The 25,390-nt window shown below is 40.7% G+C and overlaps 1 protein-coding gene across 1 annotated transcript in view; it reads left to right on the top strand.

The window, feature by feature from the left end:
- The window catches only part of EPB41L4A (erythrocyte membrane protein band 4.1 like 4A), a 445,595-nt gene that overhangs the window by 345,437 nt on the left and 74,768 nt on the right, over positions 1 to 25,390 (top strand). Inside the window, exons 13-14 of the mRNA XM_082243130.1 lie at positions 4,748 to 4,835; positions 21,644 to 21,727. Coding sequence (XP_082099256.1) covers positions 4,748 to 4,835; positions 21,644 to 21,727 — 172 coding nt within the window. The remainder of the gene's footprint in view (positions 1 to 4,747; positions 4,836 to 21,643; positions 21,728 to 25,390) is intronic.

Below are 25,390 nucleotides of genomic sequence, written 5' to 3'. Positions count from 1 at the left end.
CTCTGATGAGTCTTCTCCTTGTATGAGCTGAAAGTTTAGAGGGACGGCGTAGATTTGCAGTGGTCTGATACTCCCTCCATTTCAATATTATCGCTTGCACAGTTCTCCTGGGGATGTTTAAAGCTTGGGAAATCTTTTTGTATCCAAATCCGGCTTTAAACTTCTCCACAACAGTATCTCGGACCTGCTTGGTGTGTTCCTTGTTCTTCATGATGCTCTCTGCGCTTTAAACGGACCTCTGAGACTATCACAGTGCAGGTGCATTTATACGGAGACTTGATTACACACAGGTGTATTCTATTTATCATTAGTCATTTAGGTCAACATTGGATCATTCAGAGATCCTCACTGAACTTCTGGAGAGAGTTTGCTGCATTGAAAATAAAGGGGCTGAATAATTTTGCACGTCCAATTTTTCAGTTTATTTGTTAAAAAAGTTTGAAATTTCCAAAAAATTTCGTTCCACTTCATGATTGTGTCCCACTTGTTGATTGTTCACAAAAATTACAGTTTTATATCTTTATGTTTGAAGCCTGAAATGTGGCAAAAGGTCGCAAAGTTCAAGGAGGGCCGAATACTTTCGCAAGGCACTGTATGTATAGTGTAATACCATTTTAATGAACTCAAAACCAGAGTAAAATAATACAAATATGCTTAGATTTCAAAGTGCCCACCCGGCACTGATAAGAGCTGCCACAAGAAATAGGAATGATATTCCTTTACCGGTTTCCCCACTTGTATGTGTGACCCAGAGCCGGCAATATGGTAGTATAAGCTGACAGGAATGGCGTGCATTCTACCGAAAACCAGAACCCGGAAACCGGAAGTGACGTCACTGGTTCACCAGGAAGTATCAGAGGGAAATCGGACCACTATGCATTTCGCGATGTTCGCGTCTTCAGGACGGTCCATATATCGTCCATATTTTTGGAGTGTGGGAAATATCCCAGGGAGCTTTGAGATTGAACATAGGTCTGCAGCAAGTGTTGTATATTCCTGGGTCCATACCTTGCCTATATCCTTGGATTGTGGGAGAGATCCCTGGGTGGAGCACTATCCGCTATTGGTCTCTATTAAGGGATATACAGTTGTGTTCAAAATTATTCAACCCCCAATGCTGTAAAGGGTTTAGGGAATTTAGTGTACATTTGTAATTGTATTCAGAATGAAATCCTACAAGGACTTCTTAAAGAACCATATGCAACTAAAATGACATCAATTGGTTTTGTAATACAGTAGTAAATGTTTATTTTGTGAATGCTTCATTGACACAATTATTCAACCCCTTAAAGACTACCACTCTGAAGAACAGAGGTTCATTGAAGTGTTTTCACTCAGGTATTGAAAACACCTGTGGATGTCAGGGAGCAGCAATAAAGCCTATAATAAGCACCAATTAGGCAGCTTTAAAATGACTGTGATACTCAGCTCCTTCTAGACATTTACTGGTGTGGTTACAAACATGGTGAAGTCAAGAGAATGGTCCAGGAAAACAAGAGAAGAGGTGATTACTCTTCACAGGAAGGGCAATGGCTATAAGAAGATTGCAAAGATGTTAAACATACCAAGAGACACCATAGGAAGAATCATTCGCAAATTCAAGGCAAAGGGCACTGTTGAAACGCTACCTGGTCGTGGCAGAAAGAAGATGCTGACTTCGACTGCTGTGCGCTACCTGAAGCGTAGAGTGGAGAAAAGTCCCCGTGTGACTGCTGAGGAACTGAGAAAAGATTTGTCAGATGTGGGTACTGAAGTTTCTGCTCAGACAATACGGCGCACACTGCGTAATGAAGGCCTCCATGCCAGAACTTTCAGGCGCACCCCCTTGCTGTCTCCAAAGAATAAGAAGAGTCGACTGCAGTATGCCAAAAGTCATGTGGACAAACCACAGAAGTTTTGGGATAGTGTTCTGTGGACTGATGAAACAAAATTAGAACTGTTTGGGCCCATGGATCAATGCTATGTTTGGAGGAGGAAGAACAAGGGCTATGAAGAAAAGAACACCTTGCCTACTGTGAAGCATGGCGGGGGGTCAATCATGCTTTGGGGCTTTTTTGCTTCTGCAGGTACAGGGAAGCTTCAGTGTGTGCAAGGTACCATGAATTCTCTTCAGTACCAGGAGATATTGGATGACAATGTGATGCAGTCCGTCACAAACCTGAGGCTTGGGAGACGTTGGACCTTTCAACAGGACAATGATCCCAAGCATACCTCCAAGTCCACTAGAGCATGGTTGCAGATTAAAGGCTGGAACATTTTGGAGTGGCCATCACAGTCATCAGACTTAAATCCGATTGAGAACCTCTGGTGGGACTTAAAGAAAGCAGTTGCAGTGCACAAGCCTAAGAATGTGACTGAACTGGAGGCTTTTGCCCATGACAAATGGGCGAAGATACCCGTAGATCGCTGCAAGACACTTGTGTCAAGCTATGCTTCACATTTAAAAGCTGTTATAACTGTAAAAGGATGTTGTACTAAGTACTAAGATTGAATGTCACATGGGGGTTGAATAAAACGGATAGTGATGTGAGCACAGAAAAGACATTTGTGGTCATTTTATTATAAATGTTATGTTATATTTGTCTGACCTACACGTGCCTCTTTGATTTAATTGAAAGCAGGGTGACTGAATGATCAAAATCAATGTCAAACTGGCCAAAACAATCAATTTCAGTGGGGGTTGAATAATTTTGAACACAACTGTAGGTCCTTGAGGCCTGAAGTTATCTGGTGAGCATATATCAATTATTGTTACCCACCGGGTGAAAATGATTCTACTAATCTCTTCTATGGTGTGGGGAGCTGAATAGCATCACTTTACTTCCATACTGTATATTACCTTGGGCACTGAAAGATTGGACTATTTCATATATGCACTTGGCACTTTAATTTGACACGTACTGTTTCCACTTAATTGTTTCATTTATGTTATCCATGTTTATTTTTTTAAGAAAAAAAAGCTGAATCTTTACAACCGCTTTAATTCCAGGAATTGGATAAAATCTACCCTTGCACTGGGGTTAAATGCTCGTTTAATCTGGAGGTACAGGAATAAGGTGTTTCACTTACCCTATTCCCCAGTCTGGCAGGCTACACCACTGTTCTTTTCTACTCGAATGTTTGGTCTGTGGGCAGACCCTCAGCGTGTTATTAGCCCTGCATTGGATGTGGAGGAGACAAGCATGCAAATTTAACTGTGAGCATGATAGGGAGGCGGCGACAGCACTGGACTGTCCACATGGATTGAGGGAGCCTGTCTGAGCTAGGAAAAAGATAAGTATTACACCCCATTCCTGGACCCCTTGACTAAATTAACATTTAACCCTTGCAGTGCAGGGGGGCTCCCACTGCAAGCATAGATTTTTTTTGATGCGGCCATCCATTACTGATTACTCAATGCTCCAGGGAATTTCCTAGGAGTTCATTGTCTGGCGTAGATATCTGGAGTTACAGTCTGCTTATTCGTGGCTTGACTCCCCTTCTCTCCCCAACATCCCAGATGGGAAGAGTTGCACACCCTAGAGAAGGAAGGATTTTTCTTTTATATTGTCATGTTATCTATTGGAACAGTCGTATGGATGTTGAGAAATATTTAGTGATATATATATAAGAAGATTCTAACCATGGCATCAATTACTCAATTCTGTGTCTCTCCTGATGAAGCGAACTAGTGATTTAGCGAAACGCGTTGAGATCGATACAGCACAGATTGATAATTACAGAGTATCAGAATGTCAGAACTAGTTGAAGTTATATCCTGTATGTACACATATTCTATTTTTTATTGATGAATATCATTGATATTGTTAAGATTTTTCTCATGCTTTATTTTTATATGTATTTTGTCATGTAATACATTTATGTATTTTTAATGCATGTTGTGTGTCTATTTAAAGTCTGTGGGCCTTTAGTTTCTGTCTTCATGGATAGATTTTGTCTAATTCCTTGAGTTCAGTAATATCTGAGCAATGGCCATCTTATATGAATAAAAGAAAAGCTGTTAGGAGAGAAATCTAGCCACTGCCCTGTTCTTTGACAGTTGTGATTGCCCTGTGTCTTCAATACCTAGTAATTCTGTGAATGACAGAAGTCATCCTTTTCATCGAGACATCAATTCATCCAAGACAGTTTATAGATGTGTATTTCGACTGCAACCATGTATTTGCCTGCAGTAAAAATATATAATCCTCAGTGAGGAATTCCTTTATACATTGTAACTTTATTGACAATCATTTGATTTTCTGAACATCAACTTGAAGTATTTGACTAAGCAACATATGTGTAAAGAAAACATGCTCCATCAGCACATACTTCCAGTTCTTAGCCCAAGTCTCATTGTGTATAGTTAGAGCACAGCTAGAAAGAGAATCTAGTTCTTTCAGGTATCCAGAATAAAATTGCTTTGAGCTTTGATAGTGAATGGAACTGAAATGGAATGAAATTCTGCAAAACAAATCTTTAGTCACTGCTGACTTCAGCATATTTTTCTCACTAACCCAACACAATATTCCAGAAACCACACCAGCTTGACAATACAGCTATATCAGCAGAGAGCAAACTACTTCAAAGGAACCTGTTCATCTCTGTCTTGTGCTTATAGCCCCGAGGGGCATTTTGGATTTTGCATTGCTGATTTGAGTAGACAATGTGCACATGCTGGAATAGATGTAATATAACATTAGTATTCTTTTGAAATGCCTGACAACAAAGAAACTACCATCAAAATGTGTTTTTATTTCATTTACAGCCTCAAATAATTTAGAGCAGATATCAACAAACTTGGAAAATGGAGAAAATGGCACCACAAAAATTATTGCTCCATCACCAATAAAAAGGTAAGTTCAAATGTGAGAGCCAGGAAATCATCAGATGAATTGGTGATTCGCCTGCTTATGAGCAAATCAAAAGTTGCAGGTGCCATTAAATGTTTTGTAAGTGTGAACCACAGAAAATTGAAGGGACTATTATTGCCTATGTTATTTATTTATTTCATTCTGCTCTAGGTTATACTGTACATAGAAATGTGTGCATATAGTAAATCATGATTCACACCTGTACTTTTTTTTATATAATCTTTTTTGAGTTTAAACAGAGAAAAAAAATACAACAGAATAACAATCAGAATGACAGGTATAGACAATGTATTCCACAAATGAGCACATTTTAAGAGAGACTACAGGGGTCATCAGCATAACATACTCAAGAGCGTGTGGTTACAGACCAGTATAACCAAACGTAAGACCGTTTAATCGGTCAGAATCTGGGTATCCAAGATACTGCAGGACTCAGTAAGATCTGAAAGTAAGTAAGTTCTGAAACAATGCCAGCGTCTAAGGCAACCATATGGACCAGATGCCCCCTGCAGGGTGAGCATGTCAGACTGGTTCTAAGAAGATCAGGGAACTAGTCAGTGGACCACACAGCATAAACGCCACTCGGGGGGTTTGCCCTGGCGCACGCAAAACTGTCCACCCGGCCTTAGGACCATCGGAGTGCCAACACTGCGCTACTAAGCGTGTCAACACCCTAGGCTCCCAGGCACCTAATTCTCCTTGGGTGCAGCTTAAATATTGAATAACCAAGGAAACTTGAATGTAAGGAAAAGGAAAAAGGAGAGCGAGGAAAAAAAGGGGGGGGATATCAGATGCATTGTATACCTTAACATCTACAAGACCGCTCACACCGGCATGTACCATAGAACAAAAAAGGGATTCAGTATAGAATCAGGTAGGTAACTAAAAGTTGGGGGTCTGCTAATTTCAACAAGGCTACATCAAGGCTGGATGAAACACAAAACGTAGCTGCGGTGTGTTCTTACCAGGCCGCCCAGGTGGTACGGAAACGTTCCAAGGTACTCCTACACGTGGATATCCATTCCTCTGCCTCCATAATCTCATTCAACTTCCTGGTCCATTCCACACCACCAGGGACTTGAGCTCATGTCCAATATATTGGTATTAGGCGTTTGGCAGCATTTAGGGTTTGCGGTAAGACGCATCTCCTATTTTGGCTAAGCGGAACTGTAGGTACATGGAGGAGGAAATGGACTGGAGAAAGAGGTATGTCTATATCCAGGATTTCCGCTATTTGGGTCTTAATAGCCTTCCAAAAGACCTGAATCATGGGGCAACCCCACCATATATATGTAGCAATGTGCCACGCTGACCACAACCTCGCCAACACATTTCTGAGACAGAGGAATAGATACGTGTGAGAGCAACAGGAACACGGTACCATCGTGTCAAGATCTTATAATTGTTTTCCTGAGTCTTAGACACCTTAACTTTTTAATGATTTTGCATATTTCCATTGTATATGTAAACCTCCTAAAATCTGACATAAGCTTTAATATTAGCGTAATTTTTAAAGTAATTTGAAGGACGTGGCTTTACTGTCATGCAAGCTGTGGTTGCCTGTGACCACAAGTTTGGTTTAACATATGCATACTTATTTATTTAAGACAATGCAGTAATCGGACAATCAAAATCTTACTTATTTTCTGGTATAATCTTTATTTTTTTCAGTGCAATACAATAACATGATAGATCAGAATGGCCAAATCACAAAACATAATTTCTTAGCAGGTTGTAGACCATCTTCTTAGCAGAGGTATTGTTACCATATGTCAGCAGTAGAATATCTTTGTCCGAGGGGATTCGAAGGACAATGTACGTGGCTAAAATGGGGCAACTTACCAAAGATATACCAGTTATCATATTGCAAGGTGTCCTATCATAAAATACATACATTGCATCGTTAAAGTATTAACAGTGCTTTACTTTTTGCACATTTTGATATGTTACAGCCTTATTCCAAAATAGATTAAATTCATTATTTTCCTCATAATTCTACAAACAATACCCTATAATGACAATGTGAAATAAGTTTGTGAAAAGCTATGTACATGGTATTTTTTTTTATTTTGAATACATTTGCAAAGATTTAAAACAAAACTTCTTTCATGTTGTCATTATGGGGTATTGTTTGTACAATTTTGAGGAAAATAAGGAATTTAATCCATTTTGGAATAAGACTTTAACATAACAAAATGTGGAAAAAGTGAAGCGCTGTAAATACTTTCCGGATGCACTGGTAAAGTGTATAGGGAAGATAATAAGAATTCCACTTATTTAACTTAAAGTTTATTATAAACCAGGTTCTGTATCTAGGAGGTGCCTGCATAACAGGTAAGCCAAACGTTTTAGATTATAAAACCTAAATCCAAAATCCCACCAGTCCCCATTTGTCCCAACAACACAGAGCTGTAAATCATGTACCCCCTCTTCTCACCAATGTACACATTAATTGTTACCTATTCAATACATCAGCATCTAATCTGTCATGGGCAAGATTGCCAGTTCTCTGTACTAGAAGTATGCTATTAGATGTACTGGCCGAGGCAGTTACTAGTGGCAATCCAGTAAAATAAAGGAGTTGTGCAAATGTATATACTGCTACCAGATTGAATGCTGGTAATATTAGTCCACAGTGGCACCTTATATCACTGAAACGTGATGTATCTGTGCCATCTTTCTCCTCCCACTAGGTATTGGCAGCAATCAATTTTAATAAAAAATGTTAATAAAACTTCAGTTTCCAGGTTCAAGAATCTAAACACAAATTGCAAGCAACCACTGTTCATGTTCCATATATGCTAATGTCATGCCATATTCTGCATATGCTTTCCACACTCCTTATTTTTTTAAAGAATAATCATAAAACAATGGAAAATATGTCTTCAATAGAAAATTCAATCTCCAGACCACAGTAGCTTTCCTTTACATAAAACGGAGTAATAAAGAAGAATTTAAAGCAATATAATATGAGCCCACACAAAGATAGGAAAGAAAAAGACATCTAATTTAGGCTTGCATGTTATTCCTTACACAGTGATGAAAGTCCTTCATATTGTACCTTGACATTTGCAGACAGAGGAATCAAGACGGTTGTAGGATTAATAATAAAGTATACCATACACAAAGCCTTGGGTGGATTTGTTCAAAATACACTCACTTTCTAGGAGGAAAATTTCTATGGTGGAATAAAATGCGTTAGAATGTTATTATTGCACAGCTGTCTCAGATTTGCCTATTATGAGAAGAGACATAGGACAGAAGCTGAGAGCAATGAGATTCATTACTAGTCCCTCCTGGCAGTACTTGTTGTCTGATAGAAGGCAGGCGACATCAGAACTTGCTGCATCCTACTAACTGAATAGAATAGTCACTCGTACCGTGTAATCACTTTCACATGCTTATTATCCTGAGAAACACAATTCAGAATAGTCTCTAACTATGATAAGCGTTATAAACAACCAACAGCAGTTGCACTCAATAGGAATCATGCAGGTATAGGACCTAGATGCTATGATATTGTGATAAACAGTGGAAGAAGATGTGTTGTCACATAATAAGCTCAGAAACAAAAGGAATGAGACATTAGAAAGTGAGGAGAATACAGTGTTTTGTAGTGAATATGTGTGTCATGAATGAAAATATCGAGTTTCTATACCACAGACTTGCATCTTCAAAGCGGTCATTTGTACAAGAAGGAAGAAGAGATAAACCCTTATAGAAGCTATATCTTTGCATATTCTGAAATATCAGTGGTCATAGAAAAAGATTGTCTTACAATTTGGCCAGTGGTGCATTAGTCACTCTGTGAATGTTATGTGATTGATGGTATACAGAGACGAGCACCAGGGCTGTAGCTGAACAGATGGGTTAGAATTTTTTTTTTTTGTCAAATTTTCTCTTCATCTTTGCTGATAAAACAGAGATGATTAGAGATAACTTGGCACCACATGGTACTACTTTACTGGCAGTAATGGAGAGATTGCCTGACACTTTCTGAACAGTTGATATGCATGCTGGGTGCATAGAGGATCTTTCGCAGTCTGATTATTCAGTTATCAGATCCTCTTGTGTAATGACAGCTTAGGAATGACTGCTAAATCCTCAGCATACACATGTGTTCTGTAATTAGCTGCTTTGTGCTGGGTGTAGATTGGCCTTTTCCTGTAAAATGTGATAAAGATGTTCATGATAAACTCCTAGTGTTTTCATCATCATCTGTAAAAAATCATCACAGTGAAGATCAACCGCACTGGTAATAAGAAAATCTCATAGAACACTAGATAGATTATTAGAGTTGATCATTTCTTGTGTATTTTTATTTATTTTACAGTAATAAGAAAAAAAATAGCATGGGTTACAAATTACTGCGTAACTAGCCACATATATTGCAGTTAATAAAGAAAAATCAAGCGGAAGAAAATAAAAAGATAATAAAGGAAGCAGAGTATAGTTGCCTGGGGGTATAAACACATGTAAAAAGTATTGATAATTCTAGTCCAGTCAGAAGCCTTCCCCTAAGGGATCTATGCCAAGTGCCTTTTATATACAGTAGATGACCTAGTGTTGGTCAAGACCAGCTGGTACTCAACAATTATCTGACAATTTCACAAGTAAGCCAAATGCATCGTCAAGAAAAAGCAAAGAAAGTGGCCTAATAGAAGACAATAGGATAATGCAGTACAAAACAATCACTTCCAGCGCTCAGAGGTCCTCCACTTTTCGATAGGACTGTGCGACAAATCAAAATGCTAGGCAGGTGCAACCTTCCATGGATGTGGAACTACAAAAGAGACAGGAAGGCGCAGGCACCTACTATAGTCCATTACCAAAAAATGTATTTGAGCAAGTAGAATGGATAAAAATGTAACTAGACATGAAGTAACTGTAGACTAGAAGATCCTAAATAATATAGGATATGTGTGCTCCAATTATATCCCGCTGTAAAACCAAACTGACGTGTTTCAGTGGTGCACATCCTTCCTTATTGCTAAACTGACCAGCTCATCAATGGACAAGTGCTTAAATAAGGACACACCAAGGGGGGTTTCTTAGTGTGTCCTTATTTAAGTGCTTGTCCATTGATGCACTGGTCAGTTTAGCTCTGAGGAAGGGGTGCACTTTTTTATATCCATTTTACTTGCTCAAATACATTTTTTGGTAATGCACCAGGTGCCTGCGCCTTTCTGCCTCCTTGATTTTGTAGAAAACAATAAGATGTTTATAGTTTGTGATCTGTTACAGAATAGTTGAAAAACTATTGGGGTTCATGCACACGGTCATATCTAGTTGTATAGTGTAAATACTGGTGTATTTCCCCACACGGGAGCCCACAGGTGCTAAGTACAGCTATCCATAAAAGTCAACGGCTATATACATGTATATGCAAGTACCTGCATAAACATGCACATGCGAACGTGGTTGTGCAGGTACTTGCGTATGAATGTTTATAGCTGTGTATAACCGTTGACTTCTGTAGACAGCTGTACACAGCACCTGTACGTTTGCTGGTAGGAAAATATACTGGAATTTATGCTATATGCCCAGATATGGCCATTTACATTAGTCGCATTATTGTAAGGGCACACAGGGATAACTAGAATAAATATTCATTTGTTCTAGAACAGGCCAAATATATTTTTGGCCAAAAAATTTATATAAAAAATTTGGATTTTATAAGATTTTTTAAAAATATATTGATAAGTGAAGAAGAGGTGATGGTGAACGTTGTGCCTACAGTATAGTTCCCAGGAGATGGCCATAGTTAGCCAGTGAACTACCAATTGGTGGGCTGGATTCTTTTCAGTCAAACACTATTGTTTTCTTGATGTAAGACTTTTGCTAGAGGTGTCATTCTATTTCCCTTCTTTTAGATGGGTATGCAAGAATAAGCAATACAATCATGCATGTTTATGGAACAACTGTAATGATTTTCCTTCTGTGGTCACATTATTCCTCCATGTTCAACCTCCTCATAATATCTGTAGTTAACTTTAGATGGCACGAGTCAAAAACGTTTCTGAAATGGTACAAAATACATTGTTAAATTTAAGTTTAGTTGGCATTCATGGTAGGTCTTGCTAATACCTGTGTTTGAGATTTGTCCTATATATTTTTATTTTTTTTTATTTTTAATAAACTAATTTGATATAATTTGTCTACCAGGTTGTAGCAGGTTCTCAGGGCTATTAGAAAGCATTGAAGAATTGTTTTTTATGTATGGTATTTTGTTTCACATGTTCAAAATTTTCAAAAGTGTAGAATTTCTCAACGACTGCCTCAGCAACACACATGTCCTTATTGTTCCTTTGAGTGTAATTGTTTCGCTAATGACTTCTCAGTTCAGTACAAGCTCTTCCAAATGTATCAATTTCCTCTAACAAGCGCCAACAGGCATAGAAAATGCTTCATTGACGTAAATGACATCATTACTATAGAGAACATTGCATCAGTGACTTAGGGAGTGAAACTTTGTAACTTAGAGTGACTACGTGCCTAGAGACTTCCTGGGGGTGATGAAGGTGAGACTATCACCAGATCCACCTGATTACCAAAAAATCTATACTTTTTTAGGATAGGAAATGCAGAGCCTAATGTTACATGTAATACCCCGGTCACACTAAAAGCGACATTGAAATCGTGCTTCTTCACTTTAGGTAGCACGATTTCAAAGTAGCATTTGAGTGCTAGTTCAGATGCGACTTGAAAGTCATCTGTGTGACTTCATGCACAGATGTCTATGCTAGTTGCACCTGAACTTGCAAAAACTAGTGCAGGAACTACTTTCAAAATTATTGTGACTCTGACAAAGCCTGAGTAACACCGATTTGACCGCTTACAATTGAAACTGTCAAATCGCACAAGTTGTACGGTGTGTGACCAGGGGCTTGCTGTATCAATAACTCTATATATATATTTTTTAACCTTGCGTATATACTTAAAAGTATGCTATTTACAGTTGTTTTTTTTGACATGGTTAATCCAACTACCTATTATTTTCATCAGCTTTTGCTTGCATAGCCCCCTTAAACCTTTCGCTGCCAGTGTCGTTTTTGCGTTTTTTGTTTACATGTATAAAAAAAATTTTAGGCCTGAAGATTACATAAAAACCCCAAAACATTATATATATATATATATATATATATGTATATATGTATGTATTTTTTTTCTTCTTTTTTTTTAAAGCAGACACCCTAGAGCAGGGGTGTTAAACTGGGTTTCAGCGTGGGCTGCATTAACATTCTGGTCACCCTCAAAGGGCTGGTTGTATCTGTAAGACTAGATGTCCAGAGCACCCCCCCTAACATCAGATGTTAAAAGCCCTCCCCACCATTAGAAGTCAAGAGTCCTCCACCCTCCCTTACATCACAGCACACCCCCTTTAGCTTGTGCTGCTGCCGGTAAAAGGCTGGGGGCGGAGCTGGGAAGCAAGAAGTGCAGTGTCTGGAGGACGACCAGAGGAGGGCTGGAGTCTGCTAAATGCTGAAACCAGGGGGAGCTGTGACTGCACAGAGAGGCCCAGAATCTATAGGAGGAGTTCAGTCCTTCTCTGCTGCTAACTGCTGAGATGGGACGGGGGGGGTTTGGGCACCCGTGGAACAAACCCTATATTTCCTATGGGCGACACCTTAACCACTTGCCGACCGCCACCTGACTATATACGGCGGCGGTCAGCCCCTCCCAGGCAAAGTGATGTACTGGTATGTGTTTGTGGCTACACATTTATTATTTTTATGTGTACCACTTATATATTTACACATATATGCTCTTCATGACTATATTATACACCATTTCTTTTTATACCATAGTTCCATCTGGGTATGAACACATCTATATGCTTCCGTTTTACTGTTTTCTTTTTCTTTGTCTTTCTTTTTTCTTTTTCTTGTTTTTTTTTTCCCCTTCGTTTTTTTTCGTTTTTTTTTTTTTTCCCTTCGTTTTTCTTTTTTCTTTTTACTTTGTTTTTGTTCATTTTTTGGCTTCTACCAGCTGTCTTTTTATATTATCACTACTGTTTTTTCCTTATTTTTATTGAAAGCTTTTTCGCATATGCATTTATAGAACTTTTTTGCTATGCGTTTTTGGACAAAAGGTGAAGCAAAAACAAACATACAATTCCTGCTGGGCTGTTTGTGTGCCCTTAATTGGGATTTAGTATCTGCAGCTGTGTGGGCTCAATCAAGCACATTCTGGGAGGTACATGTTATTTGAAATGCCTTTTCCTCTATATATAGCAGTGTCTTGTATTGTACAGCATGGTTACGACTAAGCGGAAGACTCCGTGAAACGCGTCAACCGCCGTGCTCCCCTTTTCCCCCCCATGTCTCCGACTGTTTTGGTTTCATCTTGGATGATTTTATCTTTTTGCCTGCAAAATAAATTTGGATTTTAACTTTTTGCATCTTCAACCGGTTGTGCGGCTTTTTGTGCTCTTCCATTTGCTGCTATCAGGACTGCGGATCCGTGCCTGCACCTGGGTTGGATGTGTTTGGAACTATCCCCTCACTTGAGCGGTTCTTTTCCCTCTTGACCGTTTGTTGCTGTTTCCGCTTTTGGATACCGGCTCGGTGAGTTCCCTTTTACATATGTGAGCTACTATAGACTTGACATTTTTGTATCATTATACCACTCAGCCAGAGACATGGATGAGACTGTGAATGGCCGATCACTTAGGAAACATGACGCTAACCCCCTCAGAACAGGAGCAACATCTCTCTTGAGAGAAGACTCAGATAATTCCTCGGCCCCTATGGACGCTTCTTTCAGAAAACTGGAAAAACTAATAATTAAAGAGATTAAAGCCTATTGGGAGAAAACTACGCTTGCGGAGTATGTAGAGGTTCAGCGTATCCCTCGTGGCTTGAGAATTAAGAAATTTCCAACGTTTGATCTTTTCAACCAGGATCTTAAAAAATTGTGGACAGAAACTCTTTCTACTTGTTCTATTGAACTAATGAAAATAATCATAACATCTAGAACCCTGGAATTAAAAAAGCTACAAGAGGATATAACAATGTTACAACAGGAGCTATCCACTTTTAAAGATTTGCCTTCATTTTCGGAGTTTGATCAGAATCTCAGTGCTAGAACTGACAAATTTGAAAAGGAGATCATGAATGGCAAAAAAGAAAAGTTTCAGCGTGATAAAGTGGATTATGAAATGGACAATGTATATGTGTGGAAAAAATCGCAGCGATGGAATCGCCACCAATTTAAGAAAAGAGTGAGCTTTTCCGATCCAGAAACAAGCGTCATAGAGAGTCCCTATGGTACACCTGGCTCGGATAGCTCTCCTGATCATGCTCAACTCCCTAGATCAGGAGGTACACCGTACAATACCCCTTTTTCAAAAAACGGTCAGAGAAGGGAGAAAAAGCCCCAGAAAAAGAAAAAACCGCAAAGAAAACAAGGAGGGGAGGAAAGAAGCAGAAGATCCTAACCGTGGGGGAATTGAGCCTTTTATCGAAAGGATTGAACTTTTGCCCTCATACACATTTCGATCCGTTTTCCACGATCTTGGATATTAATAAATTTGTCCGGAACTTGACCTTACGCAAGCATTTTCTGAAGGATGATACAGCTTTACAGGTTTCTCAGGATGTGGACAATGGTTTGGGTGTGGATCAACCTGTGACAATATTGAGGGATAATGGCCCAGAATCACCGAGATCTTTTAGAGAACATTGTGCGACCATCGATCTGGAGGACTTAATGATGGAAAATCGAGATGCTGTACAGGAGAAAGAGGATAATGTCAACAAAGTTTAATTTAAAGTACCCTCATATTTTTATCCTGTTCAGTCACGGGTACCCCAGATGGACACCTTTCAAAAACGAATCGAAGAGGACATTTTTGAACTGAAACAAACGGTTCCCAATAAGGTACAGGTGGGAAATGACAATCTGAATGTACAGGAAAGGAATGCTTTAATATCTTTGATGGAGGATGACTCTATTGTTATTAGGAATGCGGATAAAGGGGGATCGGTAGTCATATTAGACAAAGGTGAATACAAAATGGAAGCTCTCAGGCAATTGTCTGATACGGATACATATATAAGGCTAAGTGGTGACCCCTTGAATAGGTTCAGAGCCATTTTGCGAGAGCTTTTTGATAGAGGTGCCTCTATGGGTATCCTTACCCCTAAGGAGTCTGATAAACTGATACCGGAATATCCCATCACCCCAATTTTTCATCACCTCCATAAGGTGCACAAGGGGGCACGCCCAGTTCGGGGGAGGCCCATTGTCGCTGGCATTGGGTCTCTCAATGAACGACTGGGAGAGTGGCTTGATGGCCAGCTTCAACCCATTGTGCACACTCTACCCAGTTACCTAAGAGATACTATGCACCTCTTAAATATCACCAGTGAGATTTGTTGGCAGCCAGATTACCAGTGGATGACTTGTGATGTAGTGAGTCTCTACTCTTCGATTCCCCACAATCTAGCTCTAGTAGCTGTACATTTTTCACTTACCCACTATACTGATCTGGCTGAGGTGGCCAAGACATACATTTTGGAGGTCTTGGAATACCTCCTTGGGCACAATTATTTCATGTTTGATGGGGTTTACTATCTCCAGAAGTGTGGGGCAGCCATGGGGGCTATTTTTTCACCCTCCCTGGCCAACCTCTACATGGGGTGGTGGGAGAGGGTCCACATTTTTGGAGATAGTAACCCCTACAGGAATCAAATTGTCATATTCTTTCGTTCTATAGATGATTTGATCTTTATCACTAGACAAGGCCTTCCTTTTGACCTATTTTTGGAATATCTTAATCGCAATGATTACAATCTGGCATTTACTGGCCAATTCAATGTTGATAGGATTGATTTCCTAGATGTTACCCTTGAGCATCGACAAAATCAGGTGGTCACTAGCCTATATAGGAAACCCTCAGCTGGTAACAATTTGTTACATGCTGACTCCAGTCACCCATTTCATACTCGAAAGGGTATACCGGTGGGTCAATTCCTTCGTATCAGAAGGATATGCAGTGACTTGGACGTTTTCAATAAAGAGTCAGCACTTTTGTATAGACGCTTTTTGGCTAGGGGTTATCCAAAATGGACCCTTGACAGGGCATACTCTATTGCCCTTAATAGGGACAGGAAAAGCCTCCTTACACCAAAGAGACATTTCAATGAATCTAAGACTTCTGGCAATAATGGTTCCATTAATCTCACCATCCCATACAGTTTGGAATTTAACAGGATCAAACAAATTATCAATAAACATATTCCCATTCTGTATGGTGATAAGGACTGTGCCAGGATCTTAGAGGGAGGAGTGAATATTGTCGCTAAGAGGGCCAAAACACTGGGAAACCAGTTATCCCCAAGTCTGTTTAGCACTACAATTAAAAATACATCAGAAACATGGTTGCATCTGAAAGGTAATTTCCGATGTCGGGCTAAGGACTGCATTACATGTCCCCATATTCTAGGGGGTGTTAACTTTCAATCCTCTATTGAGAACAAAACATATAAAATCAACAGGTTTTTTAATTGTAACACTACATACCTTATTTATCTCATTACTTGCAGAGAATGTTTTGTACAATATGTGGGTCGCACCACACGAAAACTTAAAGACAGATTTAGGGAACACCTTAGTGATGTCAGATTGAGGAAATCCACGAATGTGGCCCGACATTTTAATTCAGAACATGACGGTGATCTGTCTTTGATATCGGTCCAAGTGATCGAACGTGTGGTTGCTCCTGTAAGAGGGGGCGATGTGTTCCGCCTTCTGTGTAAGCGGGAGGTTTTCTGGATTCATAAACTCCAGACCCGCTTACCTGGCGGTTTAAATTTTGAATGGGATGTTACTCACTTTTATTCCCAGTAATGATTCATGTATCTATTCGTGGGTACATACATTTAACTATACATACAGAGAGGGCTACCTGTATCCCATACGCATACATGGTCCATGTTTCTTTGATTGACCATTCTATGTCTTAGTGTTTCTTTGTTTCTTCTTTTTTCCTTTTTTCTCATTTCTCCTTCCCTTTTGTCCCATTTCGGTCTCTATATCTTTTTTTTTTTTTTGGAATGCATGTGTTCTTCGATATATATGCATGTTGTTCCGTTCGGCTTGCCTCCATGGCTATATATTTATGCAATGTGTGGCTGATTCCTTTATGGATATTGATTGTGCTATATGCATGGTGGGTCACACAGGTGCATGCTATACTCTGTGTTCAGTATGATCTAAGTTGACATGTACACGAGGGCATATATATATATATATATATATATATATATATATATATGTGTATATATGTGCGTTTTTTTGTTAGATCGATGTGGGATATGCCTGAGACGTTACCAATGTCTTGGGTATATATCCATTTAAATGTCCCTATTTTTATATCTTTATAGGGGATAATAATACCATTATGCTGATAAAGACACACAGGACTTCTATGTTTATGCATTTATGTATTTATTATTATTTTTATGGTAATGTTTAGTGTTCTTACATATCTCATTGGTTATTTTTATATTCTTTCGATTGGGTGGATTGCCCTATGTATGTGAACACAGTTGCAGATATACCACTCAATGGACGGGGTTACACGTTTTTGGGGGTTGTGCTCATACCTATTACATATGTGTACAATTCCCCCCCCCCCATTTATTTATTTGTTTCATAAGCTATATGGACGTGATGTATGTGTTTGTGGCTACACATTTATTATTTTTATGTGTACCACTTATATATTTACACATATATGCTCTTCATGACTATATTATACACCATTTCTTTTTATACCATAGTTCCATCTGGGTATGAACACATCTATATGCTTCCGTTTTACTGTTTTCTTTTTCTTTGTCTTTCTTTTTTCTTTTTCTTGTTTTTTTTTTTTTTCCCTTCGTTTTTTTTCGTTTTTTTTTTTTTTTCCCTTCGTTTTTCTTTTTTCTTTTTACTTTGTTTTTGTTCATTTTTTGGCTTCTACCAGCTGTCTTTTTATATTATCACTACTGTTTTTTCCTTATTTTTATTGAAAGCTTTTTCGCATATGCATTTATAGAACTTTTTTGCTATGCGTTTTTGGACAAAAGGTGAAGCAAAAACAAACATACAATTCCTGCTGGGCTGTTTGTGTGCCCTTAATTGGGATTTAGTATCTGCAGCTGTGTGGGCTCAATCAAGCACATTCTGGGAGGTACATGTTATTTGAAATGCCTTTTCCTCTATATATAGCAGTGTCTTGTATTGTACAGCATGGTTACGACTAAGCGGAAGACTCCGTGAAACGCGTCAACCGCCGTGCTCCCCTTTTCCCCCCCATGTCTCCGACTGTTTTGGTTTCATCTTGGATGATTTTATCTTTTTGCCTGCAAAATAAATTTGGATTTTAACTTTTTGCATCTTCAACCGGTTGTGCGGCTTTTTGTGCTCTTCCATTTGCTGCTATCAGGACTGCGGATCCGTGCCTGCACCTGGGTTGGATGTGTTTGGAACTATCCCCTCACTTGAGCGGTTCTTTTCCCTCTTGACCGTTTGTTGATGTACTGGTACGTCACTAGCCTGGGAGCCAATAGGCGCGCTCCCGCCCCCGCTCGTTCCCTAAGCAGCCCGCACGTGTGACCGGCGGACCCGATGTCTGCCGGTCACTCGCGATCGTCGGGTGGAGAGGGAGAAAGGCAGGCGGCTAATGTAAACAAAGCCGCCTGTCATTCTTCCCTGTGTAAAAGCACAGATCATACGGTCCTGCTATGTAGGACCGTTGATCTCTGCTGTTACACACACAGCCACATCCAATCACAGTTAGAAGCACGCCCCTTGGGACACACTTAACCCTCCCTCTCCAATAAAGTTAACCCCTTCCCTCCCAGTGTCATTTTTACAGTAACAGTGCATATGTATATCACTGATTACTGTAGTAATGTCACTGGTACCCCCAAAAGTGTCAAAAATGTCAGTCAAGGGTCCGATCTGTCCGCCGCAATGTTGCAGTCTCGCAAAAAAAATCGCAGATCGCCGCCATTACTCGTTAAAAAAAAACAATAAAAATGTCAAAAATCTTTCCCTTAGTTAGTAAACGCAATAACTTTTGCGCAAACCAATCAAAATACGCTTTTTGCGATTTTTTTTTTTTTTTTTTTACCAAACATATGTAGCAGAAAACAAATTGGCCTAAAATGTTAAAAAATTTTGATTTTTTCCTTTTTTTGCGGGGAATTTCATATAAAAAAATGTGAAAAATATTGTTATTTTTGCAAAATTGTCGCTCTTTTTTTGTTTATAGCGCAAAAAATAAAAATCGCACAGGTGATCAAATACCACCAAAAGAAAGCTCTGTTTGTGGGAAAAAAAGAACGTCAATTTCATTTGGGTACAGCGTCGCACGACCGCGCAATTGTCCGTTAAAGTCACGCAGTGCCGAATCGCAAAATAGGCCCTGGTCAGGAAGGGGGTAAAATCTTCCAGGGCTTAAGTGGTTAAAAGCCCCTATAGGTCATCATTTTAGAGTTCAGTGAATAATAGACCTGAAGTTATTTCTCTCGCTTTGCCATGGTGAAATATAACATATAACATATAGCGTGCATAGGTGCCCCAGACGTGTGCGTTTAGGTTTGTACGTGCGTGTTTGTAGGAAAAAAATCAATGAACTTGGGTCAATAATGGCATCTGAGAATGTAGATTTAGTGGCTGTTACGGAGACATGGTTTAATGAAAGAAATGACTGGGACATAACCATACCAGGGTACTCTTTATACAGAAGAGACAGAGAAGGCAAGAAAGGAGGAGGAGTGGCCCTGTATGTGAAAGATAGCATTAAATCTAACCTAATACAAGTTGGTGAGGCCAACATAGAGTCAGTTTGGGTTACGTTGCAGTTTGCTAATCATGCAGTAACTCGTGTAGGTGTGATGTATAGACCACCTGGTCAAGTTAAAGAACTAGATGATCTACTAGTTGAAGAAATAGCTAAAATGACAATGAAAGGAGAAGTTATCATTATGGGAGATTTCAATCTTCCAGATATAAACTGGAAAACCAAAATAGCAAGTTCTACTAGGAGTACAGATATTCTAAATTCCCTACTGGGGTTGTCTCTGCAACAAGTGGTTGAGGAGCCAACCCGGAGGGAGGCCATTTTGGATTTGGTATTCACAAATGGGGATTCGGTATATGATGTCATTGTAGGCGAAACCTTGGGATCTAGTGATCACCAGTCAGTGTGGTTTAAAATAAGAACTGTGAAAGAGTCACACCACACAAAAACAAAAGTTTTAGATTTTAGAAAAACAGACTTTTCAAAAATGAAATTAGTCATAAATGAGTCCTTATCAGACTGGAACTGATTACATGGAGTCCAGGAGAAATGGGACTACTTAAAAGGTGCATTATTGAAGGCAACAGAAAATTGCATTAGACTTGTCAGTAAAAGCAAAAAAAGGAAGAGACCACTGTGGTACTCAGCAGAAGTGGCCCAAATCATTAAAAATAAAAAGCTAGCATTTTGTAATTATAAAAAAACCCAGAGCAATGAAGATAAGGAAATCTACAAGATTAGGCAGAAAGAGGCCAAGCAAGTTATAAGAACTTCTAAAGCGCAGGCAGAAAAAGGGGGATAAGACATTCTTCAGATATATAAATGAAAAAAGGAAATTAAAACAAGGAATAACTAAATTAAAAACAAAGGATGGAAGGTATGTAGAAGAGAATAAAGGGCTAGCCGACTGCCTTAATGAATACTTCTGTTCAGTTTTTACAGAAGAAAAAGAAGGAGAAGGACCTCCACTTGAAAGGATGATTAATGAATCGTTTGATGCATGTGTCTTTACAGAGGAAGACGTTCTAAGATTGCTGTCTAAAGTGAAGACAAATAAGTCACAGGGTCCTGATGAGATTCACCCAAAATTATTAAAAGAGCTTAGTGGTGAGCTGGCAAAACCATTAACAGATTTATTTAACCAATCATTAGTAACAGGAGTCGTCCCGGAAGATTGGAAATTGGCAAATGTCGTGCCCATTCACAAGAAAGGTAGTAGGGAGGAATCGAGCAACTATAGACCAGTGAGTCTGACATCAATAGTAGGCAAATTAATGGAAACCCCATTAAAGGATAGGATTGTGGAACATCTTAAATCCCATGGATTGCAAGATGAAAAACAACATGGGTTTACTTCAGGGAGATCATGTCAAACAAATCTTATAAATTTTTTTGACTAGGTGACTAAAATAATAGACGGTGGAGGTGCAGTAGACATTGCATATCTAGATTTTAGTAAGGCTTTTGACAAAACATTTTTGGAAAGGATTTTTAAGTTCTTAGGTACAATTTTATTTTTTTACACTATTTTACATCTCAAAGGGGACAAAAAGGCCCTGTCACCAGGGTGTGTGGAAACGATCAAGATTGCTTCCATCTGGCAGGTGACAGTCGACTTGTCAAACTTACACACTCCCGGCAGCTGCAGCCACCATGAATATGTGTAAACCTCCTTGCTGCCACCAACGTATTTTCTACATCGGTAGCAGTAAAAGGGCCTTTTATCTGTTTTGTATCCCCATTGGTTTTGGAGGGCATTAAATGTGCAGGATGTTCATTGCATAGTGGTCAGGAAAGTCTTCAGCTACTGGTGTTCCTAGCTACTGTCCCATCCAGAATGCAGGACACTTTCAGAAACATCCTGCAGAAAAAAAAATAAAATTCACAATAAAAAGAATGGCATATCTATCTTGCTAAAAAATCGTTATTTTAATTCTCAACATAATATTAAAATTGCTAACCTTACTGCCTTGATTACAATTCTGTTTTACAGCTCAACAAAGGTCAAATGTGAAAACAGCCCAGATGTCCAAAGAAGTAAGTCCAGTGCACCATGGGAAGAAAATGGCTCCCCCAGGTAAAATGCTGATGTAAACAAGAAAGATAACATAAATATGCTAGTCACCTTGGAAAAGACCAGTTCACTGTGATATGTGGTTAGGGGCAAAGTACTCCAAGGGTAACTGGAAAGTAGGTTATGTGCTGGAGTGCTGCATATAGTTTCCACACCTTAGCGCACTACCCTTATGATGGGGTGTGAGGAAACGTCTTTCCTAGATTAGGTAGGATCTTGTCATCTATGAGGTGACGGTCCTGTGTCCCTCAATGGACTCAAAGGTTTTACTGTGAGTAGAAAGATAACCAAACATTGATGAGATTGTTTACAGCAATCTTATTTACATGTTTATTTAAAAAAAAAAAAAAGATCATGAATTGCCTTTAAAATGACATAGTTACATAGTGAGTGAGGTTGAAAAAAGACACCAGTCCATCGAGTTCAACCCATGAGGAGTGTGTTTGCTGTTAACCATTCATTGTTACCCCTGTATGTTGTGGTCGTTAAAGTGCCCATCTAATAGTTTTTTGAAACTATTGATGAACCCTTTACGCAGTTAAACCAATTCTCTTCTAATTTTAGTAAATGGCCGCGTGTCTTTTTAAATTTCCTTTCGCTGAAAAGTTTGTTCCCTATGCTAGGGTCGCCAGTACGGTATTTGTACATTGATATCATATTCCCCCTCAATCGTCTCTTCTCCAGGGAGACTAAGTTCAATGCTTGTAGTCTTTCCTCATAGCTGATGTCCTCCATTCCCCTAATTATTTTTGTTACCCTTCTCTGGACTCTCTCCAGTTCCAGCACGTCCTTCCTGAGGACTGGTGCCCAGAACATACTCCAGATGTGGTCGGACCAGAGTCTTGTAGAGTGGGAGAATAATCTCTTTATTTCTGGAGTGAATCCCCTTTTTTATACATCCCAGTATTCTGTTGGCTTTGCTTGAAGCAGCTTGGCATTGCATGCCACTGCTGAGCTTGTTGTCTTCTAGGACCCCCAGGTCCTTTTCCATCTTAGATTCCCCCAGAGGTTCTTCCCCCTCGTGAGTAACTTGCGTTCGTATTTCTGGCACCCAAGTGCATAACCTTACATTTTTCAACATTAAACCTCATTTGCCATGGAGTTGCCAAACCCATTTTCTCTTACGTCCTCCGACAGTCGCCGCCCACTTCATATTCATCACCAATGGGGTTATGTCCTCTATTCCATAGGAGTAGCTAGACAACAGAATATGTTAGTACAAAGACTTTTAACATATCCCACCCCCAGGGGGTGGTCCCCTCAGTACATAACCCTCCACTTCCTGTATCCAACTCAGTTTCATTTGTCTAGCTGTCAGGAGTAGCTGGAAGTTTCTGTGCTGGGGCACCTTGTCTCAGCTCTCTTTCCTTTCTTTGGATTTTATTTGAGTTTTTTCTCTCTTTCTTGTTAGCTGTTATTTTACCAGCGTTAGTTAGTTCTTCGGAAGAAGAGGATCATGCGGGCTGCGTCTCGGGCTGACCCCCCTGGTAGCAGGCTGTGGGTCAGTGGTTTCTCAGCCCGCCATCGAGCGTTCAGTCAGGTATCGCTCCTGAGTTATCTGAACGACCCATCCCTGTTCCGTGCAGGGATGCTAGGTGAGGTGGCTACCTCACCGGACGCTGTGCGGTTTCTCAACCCACCTTCTGATGCGTCCTGGATGCGACTCTCCCTGCCTCATGTACAGCGGTTTGTTCGCCTGTGCGGGTCCCCCACGCCATGTAAGAGGTAAGTGCATTTATGTGGGGACCTGTCTGTCTGGGGGTGTCAGTCTGGGACTGTGTACCTTGCCCTGTGTTCACACTATTACTGTTTCCCTATCTCTCACATTGCATGCTGTGGGCTGCAGGAGGGGGGGCTGGCTGCACTCTGTGTCAGTTTCTGTCTGTGTAAACGGCTGTGTGCTGTGGGGCTTGAGTTTCTCATGCTTGGGGCACATTACAGCACCGCTGCGGCGGTTTACCATGTTCCTTTTTTGGGCAGATGGTGTGTTTTACTTCACCCTCATGGGGTGTGGGAGCGGCGGTTTCGGCGCCAAAACGGCGCCATTTTGACTGCGATCGCTCCGGCCGCATGTTTTACATGCATGGCGGCCATTTTCTTGTAGCCTCCATAGACTTTACTAGAGCGCCCTGTATGCCAGCACTTCCTTTCCTTCAGGAGCACCGCAGGCAGCAGCAGCAGCACCGATCTCTATTCCCTGTATCCTGCCTTGGTATACTTGTCCCTGTGGGGGTCCCTTGTGTGGGGTGCCTAGTGTGAGTGGGCTACGATCGCAGCGCTCTCTTAAAGGGGCGGTCACCCATTTATTTTTGCTACTACAGGGGCATGGATTCTCAGGAATGCAAGTTTCCTGCCACTTTGGTGGGAAGCCAGGGGACTGCGGTTTCCCCCCCCCCCGGGGGGGATTTGGCTGCGATTGTGGCTAGCCTTGCGACTCAGGTGCAAATGCTGGTGGCTGCTCAATCCTCTAAAAGGCCCAGAGTTTCAATTTCCTCTGATTCAGAGGGTGATGGTACTGGGGCTGCTGTGGCAGAGATCTCCTTATCGGGGTCTCGTTACTCCCTGGACCTTATAGGGTCAGAAATGGAGGCTGAGGTAGAGGGGGTTGATATTTCTCCCCCTGGCTCGTCTGAAGAGCTTGCACTCATGGATGACTTGGTTGCTTCTATCAAGCAAACTCTGCGTTTGGAGGAGGAAACATGTCCTCCAGCTGCCTTGGTGGCTTATGGGACACAGAAAAGACGCAAATCATCGCAGATGTTTCCATGCACTGATGATTTTCAGCGTGCTGTGAATGAACAATGGCGTAATATACGCAAACCTTTTGCTGTACCAAGTAGGTTTAAGCTGAGCGTTGGTGTGTCCCACCTCCGGTGGACCTTGCGATAGCAGTTTTGTACAAGTCCACTGCGATTCCTGCTGAAGACACCCCGGTGTTCCGGGATGCCACGGACAAAAGGATGGAGTCCCTTGCCCGTCATACTTATTCTATTATGGGTTCTATGTTGAAAGCTTTATTTGCTTCACTTATGGCGGCCCAGGCGGTCGCGAGCTGGACGCAGGTGCTTAGGCGTGTCCTGGTGGCTGAGTCTGCCCCCCAGGCGACTTTGGATATGGTGGATCAAATCCACCAGGGTGTCATGTATTTGTGTGATGCGGACCTGGATATGGTTCCGTTGGCTGCACGTGTACACAGTGTGGCGGTGTTATCTCGCCGCCTGGTTTGGTTGAAGTGTTGGTCTGTGGATCAATCTTCACGTAAGACCTTGGCCAATCTGCCTTTTGATGGTTCTCGCCTTTTTGGCGAATCCCTGGATGCCCTAATTAAAGGGGTCACGGGGGGTAAGAGTACGCTCTTACCTCAATCCCACAAGACTAAGACGGCTTCGGGAAAAAAGAATGCTTTCTTTCGGCCCCCTCAGGGGTCCTTTCGTGCCTTTCGGTCACACTATAGGGGCAAGCCGTCCAAGGGTCAAGGCTCCCACAAGAAGCCGTGGGCAGGTAAGCAAAAGTCCGGCCAATCCGGTTCTGCGGCCCACAACAGTGCGGCCTGAAGGGGCGCCCTCACCCGAATCAGGGGTGGGGGGACGCTTGCTTGGTTTCCCTCAGCCATGGCTGTCCCGGATTCGGGACTGGTGGGTTCAGGAAATCGTTCGATCTGGCTAC

The sequence above is a fragment of the Pelophylax lessonae genome (assembly GCF_965119305.1).
Source record: "Pelophylax lessonae genome assembly, chromosome: 1".
Lineage (NCBI taxonomy): Eukaryota > Metazoa > Chordata > Amphibia > Anura > Ranidae > Pelophylax > Pelophylax lessonae.
This window is presented reverse-complemented; position numbering and strand designations above follow the sequence as displayed.